The sequence below is a fragment of the Vipera berus genome (assembly GCF_964194415.1).
Source record: "Vipera berus genome assembly, chromosome: 5".
Taxonomy (NCBI): Eukaryota; Metazoa; Chordata; class Lepidosauria; order Squamata; family Viperidae; genus Vipera; species Vipera berus.
Genome location: NC_138207.1, coordinates 2662660 through 2675346, shown reverse-complemented (window position 1 = coordinate 2675346; position 12687 = coordinate 2662660). Strand labels below are relative to the sequence as shown.

Here is a 12687-nt window from a genome sequence, read left to right as displayed (position 1 = left end):
AAAGAGCCCGTTCGGGTGGGGGCGTGGTGGTGCCACACGCGTCCCCGTGGATCTCCCCCTCCCCTTTCCCCACGCCAGCCCTCCGCCTTAAACTTGATGGATCTGCGCGCTTAATGGGCCATCAAAGCGCCGGGCGCTTTGGGGAGCGAGGGGAGGGGGGGAGGGGGAAGAGGGGGGGGGGTCTCGCCCCTGTCTTGACGTCAGCAGAGGGCTTTATAAAGGGGGGGCGCCGATGGACACCCCAGAAGCCAAGCTTGGCCTCGCTCAGCACCGCTGCCCCGCAAGCATCTCCAGACGCGCCGCTATGTTCCCTTGCCGCCTCCACTGCGCCCTGGCGCTGCTCGTGTCCGTGTCCGTGGCGTGGAGCACCGGGGCAGCCGCGCCCTCCGACCCCAGGCTCCGGCAGTTCCTGCAGAAATCCCTGGCCGCAGCCGCGGGCAAGCAGGTAAAGAGACCGGGCAATCCGAGGCGGGGTAGGGTTAGGGTTGGCCCCGGAGAGAGGGGAACCCCCCCCCCCCTGAGCGAGTGCAGAGCGCCGTCTTCCGCGCCCGATCCCAAGAGCTGCGGGAAGCTGGAGGTGACGGGAAGAAAGGGAGATTCCCCCCTTGCTTTGTTGCCAGACGAAAGGCAAAGGTAGACTCTTCCTGTCCGTGGAGGTTTAGTTCTCTTGGGTACGAAGGGCAGCGAAGCAGCTCGGCTAGGGTAGCCCAACGGTCCGGACCATCCGAGGACCTCCAGGTAGCTAAGCAGCGCTCGAAGATATGAACACACACACACACACACACACACACACACATACACACACACACACACTGCCCCGAACCTGGCTGATTTCCGTTGGAAGAAGTTCAGGGATAAACTGTTACTGAACCTGGAGGCTTTACTGAGCTGCTAGGACTACTGAACTCAGGGCTGAGTGGTTCCTTATTGCCGAGATCAGGCTGAGGGCCCGGCAGGAAAGAACGTGGCCAACACCCCTGTGCGGTCGGTAGGAGCAATACGATAGATAGATAGATAGATAGATAGATAGATAGATAGATAGATAGATAGAAAGAAGGAAGAGAGGGAGGATATGGAAGCATGGAAGGAAGTTGGAAGAGAAGGGTATGGAAGGAAGGAAGGAAGGAGATGGGAATGGAAGAAAGGAAGGAAGGAAGATGGGATGAGAATAAGGGAGAGGAAGGAAGGAAGGAGATGGGGATAGGAAGGAAGGAAGGAAGGAAGGAGATGGGAATGGAAGAAAGGAAGGAAGGAAGGAAGATGGGATGCGAATAAGGGAGAGGAAGGAAGGAAGGAGATGGGGATGGGAAGGAAGGAAGGAAGGAAGGAAGGAAGGAAGGAAGGAAGGATGAGAATAAGGGAGAGAAAGGAAGGAAAGAGATGGGGATGGGAATGAGAGGAAGGAAGAAGAAGGGAAGGGAAGGAAGGGAAGGAAGGAAGATGGGATGAGAATAAGGGAGAGGAAGGAAGAAAGAAAGGAAGGAAGGAAGGAAGGAAGGAAGGAAGGAAGGAAGGAAGGAAGGAAGGAAGGAAGGAAGGAAGGAAGGAAGTTTGCTATTGCTCAGGCACTGAGGAATCTGGTAAGGATATCTCTCCATCTCCCGTCCTCATTGTTTTTATAAAAAGGCAGCAAACATATTCAACACGCCTCCCTCCTCCTCCTATTTCCCCCACAACCACCCTGCGGGGTGGGCTAGGTCGAGACCCAAGTCACCCAGCCGGCTTTCATGGCTAAGGGGTCCTCTGGCTTTCTAGCCTGATGCCTTAACCATTAATCCAGATTGGTTCACCCTGTCCTGACTGCCAGACACCGGGGTGCTTGAGAAGTACCTCCCGCTTGAAATCAGGGCTGCGACTCATCACGGAGGACACACACACACACACACACACACACACACAGAGAGAGAGAGAGAGACAGAGAGAGACAGAGAGAGAGACAGAGAGAGGGAGACAGAGAGAGAGAGAGAGAGACAGAAAGAGAGAGAGAAAGACAGAGAGAGAGAGACAGAAAGAGAGAGAGAGACAGAAAGAGGGAGACAGGGACAGAAAGAGAAAGAGAGAGACAGAAAGAGAGAGAGACAGAAAGAGAGAGACAAGAGAGAGAGAGACAGAAAGAGAGAGAGAGACAGAAAGAGAAAGAGACAGAAAGAGAGACAGAGAGAGGGAGAGAGAGAGAGAGAGAGAGAGAGAGAAAGAGAAAGAGAGAGAAATGGGAGGAGAGACACACACAGAGAGAAACAGAGAGAGAAAGAGGGAGAGAGAAAAACACGAGAGAGAAGAACAGAGAGAGAGGAACAGAAAGAGAGAATCAGGGAGAAAAAGCGAATTTTTTAAATGTTCGTTTTTAGCGCAACACAGCCGCTTTTCTAGAAGAACCGCGGCGAATTCTTCGACCCGTCTCAAAATCTGGCGGTTCTTCTCTTAGAAAAGACCCTTTAGATTTAGCCCCCCCAAAAAAAACCCCGTCATCTACACCCCCCCCCCCAAATAATTGTATAGGACGGGGAGAAATCGCATCCTTGCATGCAAGTCGGGGAATCCGTCCCCACGAACGAGGCTTTTTTTGGGGGGGGGGGGGCAGAGAAAGCGCGGAGCTCTCCAGGGTCCTGGAAAGGAACGCGCCGACAGACCGAGATTAAACTCGGATCGTCAGGGTGGCGGGGATGGAAGCGTGTTGAACCAGTACACGGGCTGTTTGCATGATAGATGCATCCCCACGCCCCCCACGCAGCCCACAATACACAACACACACACACACACACACACTGCTTTCAAGTTTCTCAACGTTGGAGTCAGAAGATGGGAGAGGTGGCTAGAATGTTGAGTTGACACCAAGTCACTTCCCTGGGAGAATGCCCCAAATAAGACAAAAGGACAAGCCCACAGAAGAATTCTAGGGCTGGAAAGGGACCTTGGAAGATCTTCTAGTCCAACCCCCTGCCCAAGGCAGGAGTCCTTATCCCAGACAACTGCCTGTCCAATTTTTTTCTTGAAAACCTTTAGCTGACGGAGCACTCACACAACTCCGAGAGAGAAGCTGATGTCAGAGCAGTGGTTTCAGACTAAGAAAAGGCATCATGGTTTGTAGCAGATAGCCAAGGGAAAAAGGGTTAGTCCAGCGTACGCCCATAGTGGGAAAAAGGCACAGCAGGGCTTAACATCAAGGTGGGGGGGGGAAGTAAAAAATCCACTTGAGAAAGTCATCACTCTAATGCTTGCAATAAAATCTACGGTGCAGCCACTTTTGCGATATGCATTTGCTCCTTCTGGAAAAAAGATTATTAAGAAGGTGGCAAATAACTATCATTTCTTTATTGATTGAGCTTTGAAAAGAGGCAGCTATAGAAGAACAGAAGGGTAGAATATGACGGTCCCAGGGCGCAAATGCAGCGCGAGATTTCTGCCCAGCGTCGTATTAAAACTGGGCTATCGTGCATCGCACCATAAAAAATTTCCAAATTCTCTATGGATTTATTTGCAGAGAGGGATGGTTCAATGGAGAAGCACGTAAGTCTAGAATATTACATATTGTACTGGAAAAGAGGGGCAGATTCACACCGGCTGGGTTGTGAAAACAGGCTTGTAGTATATAAGTGTACCTAAGTGTGAAATAACTACGCAGCGACATTCGTATTGTGCCCCACAGAAATGAACACAGGCGAGCTTAGGATCCTGTCTGAATGAGGTCTTTCCTGAGTAAACCAATTGTACAAAGCCAGCACATCTGTTCCTCTCAACGCAGTCACTAAATGAGAGGCGAATGAGCAAGAATTGCGAAGAAGGAGCTGAATTGCACCAGCTCTGCAGAAATAAAAAGAATTTTGCTTTCCTTCCAGCGCACAAATATTTCTTTCCAAAACCACAAAGGGAATGAAGATTCTTATAAATTTCAGGGGCGACTAACAACTCTAGAGAAGAAACATGGACCAAGAGACAAGTCCATGTCGATTCTTTAGGGCGGTGTTTTTTTCCTGCTTAGCAACTTTAAGATGGGTGGACTTCGACTCCCAGAATTCCCCAGCCAGCTATGCTGGCTGGGGACTTCTGGGAGTCGAAATCCACCCAACGTAAAGTTGCCAAGGTTGAAAAACAAGCTCTAACAAATGGAAAAAAAAAATCTCCTTTGTGGCTGCTTTCCAGCAATTAATCCTGAAGGCATTTCGCTTCTCTAGGAATTCATTCATATTTCTTTTCTCCTATCTGAAGCACCTCCAGATGTGCTGTGTGTGTGTGTGTGTGTGTGTGTTTGTGGGGTCTAAGACATCCCCACGCTAACGTATCGTATCTCGAGGCTGGCCAGGGGTTGGGAAGAACGATGGATTGGCTGACCGAATCAGAGAGAAGGGGAAATTAAAATTGGCAGAACACTCGAGTAAGTTAGCCAAGCTGCATTTGACAACGGAAATCAGAAAGGCCGCAAGTTCACTCCCTGGTTTTGATGGGCAGTTGTTTCTGCTCCCGTAGGGATGTAGTGAGCCTTCGGCTTACAACCCTTCATTTATTGACTGTTCCAAGTTACAACAGCGCTGGGGAAAAAAACCCTTTTTCACACATCCGTTGTACGCCAATGATCAAAATTCAGGCGCTTTGTGGCCAGCAGGTATTTATGATGGATGCGTTGTCCTGAGTTGTTATGATCAACGTAACCTTCCCAGACGGCTTAGGACAAGCAAAGTCAATGGGGCAAGTCAGATCCGCTTAGCGACCGGGTGATTCCCTTCATAACTGCGGCGATTCGCATAACCACTGTGGCCAAAAAGCTCATAAAACTCTCTTAAACTGCCTCGCTTAGCGACGGAAAGTTTGGGTTCAATTGTGGTCATAAAAGTCAAGGATTACCCGCATGTGTAACCAATCTATAGAATGTGTTGCCTTGGGAATAATCCTGATCCTTTTCCCCCTACCTCTGCAAACATAGAATAGAGCTGGAAGGGACCCTGGAGGTCTTCTAGTCCAGCCCCCTGCTCAAGCAGGAGAACCTGTAACATCTCAGTGTATTGTGTGAACCTGGAAAAGCAAGTGATTTTAATAACGGGATAAGGGAATCTAGTGAACTCAGCCACCGATTCCCGACTTAGCCATAATCATTCACATCTAACCAGGTTTAGCTGCAATTGCCTAAAGCTTAATAAGCTTGATAAGTGCTAACCTTAAATAGCTTTCTCCTCCTTTCTCAAAGTGTTGTACAAATGCAATCTCTGGTTAGTTTATAGTTCAGGGTTAAGAGCGAAACAGATCCGTTTAATGTGCGTTGTGTTAAAAACGCACTCAAAAAGGCTCCCGAATTGCTTTCCACTTTGGTGTGGGGCGCAGCAAGCTGCATGTGGTTGCGTGGCTCAGTCAACAAACCATGATTAAAACAAACTGTGGCTTAGCATACCAGACAAGTCTACCCTCCCCCTTAATTTTTCTACCTCTGTGGGTTTCATTTTGGTCTGTTTGAACGCAAGCACAGTGCACACGGATGATTATATAACAAATCAAGCCCCACGTTGTGTAAATTGTGGATCACCCCGGGTGCTTGCATTTCCAGAGCGCACCTTAATGTCTTCCCAAAATTATATTTCCTCCTTTATTTTCCGACTCTAGAAAATCCTACATTAAAAGAGAAATGCAGTATTTGAAATTAGTACAACGATCTAAATGAAGAAAACTTTCCATAACTGTATGGCGGATGTAAAAATAAAAAAAATTAAAGCCCCCGTGATAAGAGGGGCAGCCAGTAAATTTTACAAATAAATAAAATTCAATATATATTTTTAATAAACATTTAGTTATTTACAAGTAAATAAAACAAAAACATAGAAGGAAATTTAAAACATGAGTGGGAGACGATGTAGCATCACGCAGAACGTCGTCTCTTCAGCAGAACATCACAAAAATGATATAATAAGAGTGATTTTAGTTGGTGTAAGTGCAACATTAGATGTTGCGTTATACTTTTGATTGCAGACTTTTTCCTGACCAGAAATCAGAATTAGTTAATTTGGAATTTGGGAGGGGGGGCGAGCTGCTTAAAAGACGAGCTACTTGCAAATACAGGTAGTATTCATTTAGCGGCTGTTCTCTGCACCGAAACACGTGACTTATGACCGTTTTTCCACACTTACGACTCGTACAGAATTTCTATAGTCACGTGATCAAAATTTGGATGCTTGGAAACTGGCATGTACTTGCGACGGTGGCGGTGTCCTGGGGTTGTGTGTCACGTGATCCCCTTTGGCGACCTTCTGACAAGTAACTTCAATGGGGAAGCCAGATTTGCTTGACGACCGGGTCATGAACTGAATAACTGCCATGATTTGCTAACAACCGTGGCAAGGATGGTCGTAAAACGAGGCAAGACTCACTTAAGAAACGTTTTGCTTAGCAACAGAGATTTGGGGCCCCGTTGCGGTCGTACGTCGAAAACTCCCCGTCCCTGTGAAACAGAGGTGTCAGGCTGTGTTACGACAACCTAGTCACTGTTTTTATTTGCTTAACGGTGTCAAGCGAGCTGTGTGAACGCAGGTTTTAAAGGTCCCCAGGAACGGATCGTGCGATCCGCCGATTCTGCGTATTAGGAAAAGGGAACTTTTATCCTACAAATCCCATCTTAGTAACTGTGGGAAATTGAGAGCGTGGTAGGTAGACCTCCGCTTACGACCGTTGCTAAGCCTGGCGGTTGTTAAACGAGACACATCTAATCTCACAAATCACTTCGGCCGTTCAGCGAGGCGGCAAATCCTGCTTCCTCCATTGACTTTGCATGTCGGAAGCCGGCCGGGAAGGTTGCAAACGGTGATTACTGTGACCCCCTGGGGCGCTGAAACCGTTGTACATCCGTGCTGGTTGCCAACAGGCTGAATTTTGAACTCGGGACTGTGGGATGCGGCCACAGCTGGAAGGGTGAGAACTGGTTGTGGGTCATTGGTTTCAGGGGCACCATTAGTGGGACCTGTTTAATTCGCCCTCTGGATCTGGAACGGTGGCTGGAGGCCAGGTGGCCCAGTGGTTAAGGTATAATAGAGGACGTACGTGTATATCCCGATGGAAGAATTCTTTTTTTTTCCTGATAGAGAGTAATCAATTCTGCAGCCTGCTGTGTATTAAGGGAGTGAGGTCAGGAGGGTGGAACTGAACCCATGGCGCATGTTAAAAAATGGAGGGGGGCTGCAGGTGCTTTATCTTGAGTTTTTAAACGCCCTCCCTCCAAATAGAATAGAATAGAATAGAATAGAGAATTATGGGAATAGAATAGAATAGAATTATGGGAATAGAATAGAATAGAATAGAATAGAATAGAATAGAATAGAATAGAATAGAACAGAACAGAACAGAATATAGAAATATAGAATGGAATAGAATTACAGAATAGAATAGAATAGAAATTAGAATAGAATAGAACAGAATATAGAAATATAGAATAGAATAGAATAATGAATAGAATAGAATAGAATAGAATAGGAGAAAAGGTAAAGAATAGAATATAGAAATATAGAATAGAAAATGGAATAGAATAGAATAGAATAGAATAGAATAGAATAGAATAGAATAGAATAGAATAGAAAATAGGAGAAAGAACAGAACAGAATAGAATTAGAATAGAATAGACTTAGAATGGAATAGAACAAAATAGAATATAGAAATATAGAATGGAATAGAATTACAGAATAGAATAGAATAGAAATTAGAATAGAATAGAACAGAATAGAATAGAGAAATATAGAATAGAATAGAATAATGAATAGAATAGAATAGAATAGAATAGGAGAAAAGGTAAAGAATAGAATATAGAAATATAGAATAGAAAATGGAATAGAATAGAATAGAACAGAACAGACTAGAGAAATATAGAATAGAATAGAACAGAAAATAGAAAAAATAGAATACAATAGAACAGAACAGAAGCTGGTGCTGGCACTGAAAAAAGTGACTTATGACCATTTTTCGCAGCATCCCCGGGGTCACATGATCAAAGTGCAGCCGGAGGGGAATCACGTGTTCCCCTTTTGCGACCTTCTGACAATGAGGGGGAGGGAGCCAGATTCGCTTAACGACCGTGTGACTAACTTAACAACTTCAGCGATTCCCTTGGCAAGAAAGGTCATATAACGGGGCACCATGCCCTTCTCTCTGTCTCGCTTAGTAACGGAAATGGGGGAGGGCTGAGTCCCGACCGTAACTTGAGGACTGCTTGTACAAATCTTATTTCCTTTGCTGTAATTTAGAGGGTGGGCAAATTAAAGCTCCTCTTATCAGCTTCGTTTTCAAACTATGAGGGGAACTGAAATCAAATATTTCCTGATTCGGGCTGAGAGGCAGAGAATGAAATCAGCTGATTGTGTTTCGTATCGTGGATTTAGCACGTTGTACAAACGCAGCCACTAAAGTGGCACTTGTGGATTTTTCATGCCGTTGGCGTCTAAGAGAAGCAATTAAGGAGAACGTTCCTGACAGGGAGGACGATTAACCTCCAGAAGCTGTGGGCGCTCCATCACTGGAGGCTTTCAAGAAGAGACTGGACAGTCACTTGTCTGAGATGGTCTAGATTCTCCTGTTTGAACCAGGGGCTGGACTAGAAGACCTCCACGGTCCCTTCCAGCTCTATTATTATATGTTCTATGTTCTAGTGAAAAGAAGGAATAGGGGACTTCCAATATTTGAGGGGCTGCCACAAAGACTATTCTATTCTATTCTATTCTATTCTATTCTATTCTATTCTATTCTATTCTATTCTATTCTATTCTATTCTATTCTATTCTATTCTATTCTATTCTATTCTATTTTCCATATTCCATATTCCATATTCCATATTCCATATTTTATATTATTCTGTATTCTATATTCTATTCTATTCTATTCTATTCCATTCCATATTCCATATTCCATATTCCATATTATTCTGTATTCTATATTCTATTCTATTCTATTCTGTTCTATTCTATTCTATTCTATTCTATTCTATTCTATTCTATTCTATTCTATTCTATTCTATTCTATTCTATTCTATTCTATTCCATATTCCATATTCCATATTCCATATTATTCTGTATTCTATATTCTATTCTATTCTATTCTATTCTATTCTATTCTATTCTATTCTATTCTATTCTATTCTATTCTATTCTATTCTATTCTATTCTATTCTATTCTATTCTATTCTATTCTATTCTATTCTATTCTATTCTATATTTTAATTCTATTCTAATTCTATTCTATTCATTTTCTATGTTCTATATTCTATTTTCTTCTCTTTTCTTCTATTCTATTGTCTGTTTTTTATTCTATTCTAAATTCTAATTATAATTCTATTCTATATTCTATATTCTATTCTATTCTATTCTATTCTATTCTATTCTATTCTATTCTATTCTATTCTATTCTATTCTATTCTATTCTATTCTATTCTATTCTATTCTATTCTATTCTATTCTATATTCTAATTCTATTCTAATTCTATTCTATTCATTTTCTATGTTCTATATTCTATATTCTTCTCTTTTCTTCTATTGTCTGTTTTTTATTCTATTCTAAATTTTAATTCTAATTCTATTCTATATTCTATTCTATTCTATTCTATTCTATTCTATTCTATTCTATTCTATTCTATTCTATTCTATTCTATTCTATTCTATTCTATTCTATTCTATTCTATTCTATTCTATTCTATTCTATTCTATTCTATTCTATTCCTCAACTTACACCCTCACTGGGATCAGAATTCCCACTGCTCAGCAAGGCACTTCTTTAAGGGAGCCATCCTCCACGGTTGTTAAGTGAATCGCTGCAGTTGTTAAGCAAATCCAGTCTTTCTGTCGACTTTGCTCGGGCTGAGGAAGGGCGCAAGTGGCGATCACGTGACACCCCCCCCCCCCCGCCGGGATGCTGCAACCTTCATGGACACAAGCCGGCTGTCAAGGGTTTGAATTTTGACCCCACGCCCTTGGAAACACTGCAGTTACGACTGCAGTGCTTGTAAAGGCCAGGACCGGTTGCAAACGGTGCAGTCGTAACTTTGAAGGGTCATTAAGTGGATGGTTGTAAAACAAGGTCTACTTTCTTTGGGGTCAGAAGCTTAGCAGAATTGGGCCCGGTGTGTGTGTGTGTGTGTGTGTGTGAGAGAGAGAGAGAGAGAGAGAGAGAGAGAGAGAGAGAGAGAGAGAGAGAGAGAGAGAGAGAGAGAGAGAGAGAGAGAGAGAGAGAGAGAGAGAGAGAGAGAGAGAGAGAGAGAGAGAGAGAGAGAGAGAGAGAGAGAGAGAGAATATCCATGGGAAATCAAACAACTCACAGGAACACAGCAAAGTGATTCTTCTCTCCTCTTTGGCTGCCCAGAAAACAGGACCCATGCCTCCTTGCAACTGATTTGCAATTGATTCTGGGTTTCCAGGAGGGAATCAAAATCACGAATGTAAAGTATTAGTACCGCTTTACAAAGCCTTAGTAAGGCCACACCTGGAATCCTGCAACCAGTTTTGGTCACCACGATGTAAAAAAGATCTTGAGACTCTAGAAAGAGGGCAGAGAAGAGCAAAGCTGATCGGGGGACTGGAGGCTAAAACATATAGGGAACGGTTGCAGGAATTGGGTATGTCTAGTTTAATGAACAGACAGGGCTGGACTAGTTGACCTCCAAGGTCCCTTCTAACTGTAAGGGTCTCCTGCTTGAGCAGGGGGCTGGATTAAATGAGCTCCCAGGTTTCTTCCAACTGTTTCTTCCAACTCTGTAAGTATCTCCTATTTGAGCAGGGGGCTGGACTAGATGACCTCCAAGGCCCCTTCCAACTGTTACTCTGTAAGGGCCTCCGGTTTGAGCAGGGGGCTGGACTAGATGACCTCCAGGGTCAATTCCAACTGTAAGGGTTTCCTGCTTGGGCTGTGGGCTGGACTAGATGACCTCCCAGGTCCCTTCCAACTGTTACTCCATTAGGGTCTCCTGCTTGAGCAGGGGGCTGGACTAGATGACCTCTAATGTCCATTCCAGCTGTCATTTGGTAAGGATCTCGTGCTAGGGCAGTGGTCCTGGACTAGATGACCTCCAAGGTCCCTTCCAACTGTTACTGCGTAAGGGTCTGCAGCTTGAGCAGGGGGCTGGACTAGATGACCTCTAATGTCCATTCCAATTGTTATTTTGGCAAGGATCTCCTGCTTGGGCAGTGGGCTGGACTAGATGACCTCCAAGGTCCCTTCCAACTCCATCATTCTGCTATTCCCGTCCTGCCCTTTTGACCCGGGTCTCTCTTTTCTTCTCGCCTTCCCAGGAGTTGGCGAAGTATTTCCTGGCCGAGTTGCTGTCCGAACCCAACCAGCCGGAGAACGAGGCCCTGGCTTCCGACGACCTTTCCCGCGGGGCCGAACAGGATGAAGTCAGGCTGGAACTCGAGAGGTCAGCCAACTTGAACCCGGGCCTGACCCCGCGGGAGCGCAAAGCCGGATGCAAAAATTTCTTCTGGAAAACCTTCACTTCCTGTTAGCTTTCGAAATCTCCTTTCCATCCCTTTCTCTCTCTCTTTCTCTCTCTTTCTCTCTCTCTCATTACTCAGTCTCTTCATGCCCGGAGCTGAAGACTGTAATATATATATAAAAAAAGATATTGTTGAGGTAAAAAAGGGGGGAAGAAAAAAAAAGAAAAAAAAGAGTACCATTTGGTTTTGAAGCTGTTTTAATAAAACTTTCTGTTTGAATTGTACACACCTTCCTGGAGTTTGTGATCTCTTGCTTCTTCCGGACCCATCGGGAAACCGACGCTGCGTTTTTGCTGATTTCAATTCTTTCTCTCTCTCTCTCTCTCTCGCAATAAAGCTTGTATTTCAAAGTGTTCTCATTGCAGCTTTTCTCTACCGTTGATGGGTTAAAGCTCATCCGTCAATCGATCAATCCATCCATCAATCATTCATCAGCCAGTGATTGAAATTCAAAGCAGGAGGTCTTTACCATGAAAGGTCCTTTAACGCAATAAAAACCTGAAAAGCAAAATCCTTCCAGTAACGGATCTGAAATTAGGAAGGCCTCCTAGAGTGAGGGGTAATTAAGTTAAACACCCAGGTTAAGCAAGCTGTGTGAACAGAAGCGCAATATAACCAGGAACACTTCCTAGAATGAGGGTTAAGAAAACACCCAGGTTAAGCCAGTTGTGTGAATAGAAGCACAATATAATTAGGAACTCTTCCTAGAATGAGGGTTAAGAAGTTAGGTAAAGGTAAAGGTTCCCCCGCACATGCGTGCTAGTCGTTTCCGACTCTAGGGGCCGGTGCTCATCTCCGTTTCAAAGCCGAAGAGCCGGCGCTTGTCTGAGGACGTCTCCGTGGTCATGTGGCCGGAATGACTAGATGCCAAAGGCGCACGGAACGCTGTTACCTTCCCACCGTGGTGGTCCCTATCTTTCTACTTGCGTTTTTACGTGCTTTCGAACTGCTAGGTTGGCAGAAGCTGGGACAAGTTACAGGCGCTCACTCTGTTACGTGGCACTCGGGATTCGACCCGCCAAACTGCCGACCTTCTGATCGACAAGCTCAGCGTCCTAACCCACTGAGCCACCGCGTCCCTTGTGTTAAGAAGTTAAACACCCAGATTAAGCAAGTTGTCGGAGTAGAAGTGCAATATAATTAGGAACTCTTCCTAGAAATAGGGTTAAGAAAACACCCAAGTTAAGCAAGTTGTGTGAACAAAAACACAATATAATTAGGAACGCTTCCTAGAATGAGGATT

At 44.7% G+C, this 12687-nt stretch overlaps 1 protein-coding gene across 1 annotated transcript; it reads left to right on the top strand.

The window, feature by feature from the left end:
- Positions 1-304: 304 nt before the first annotated feature.
- Positions 305-11686, top strand: SST (somatostatin; the record flags this gene model as incomplete). The annotated part of the gene is made up of 2 exons (XM_081329513.1): positions 305-445; positions 11241-11686. 2 exons carry the CDS (start codon positions 305-307, stop codon positions 11451-11453), a joined length of 354 nt encoding a protein of 117 aa, XP_081185639.1. The 3' UTR covers positions 11454-11686.
- Between the last annotated feature and the right edge of the window lie 1001 nt (positions 11687-12687).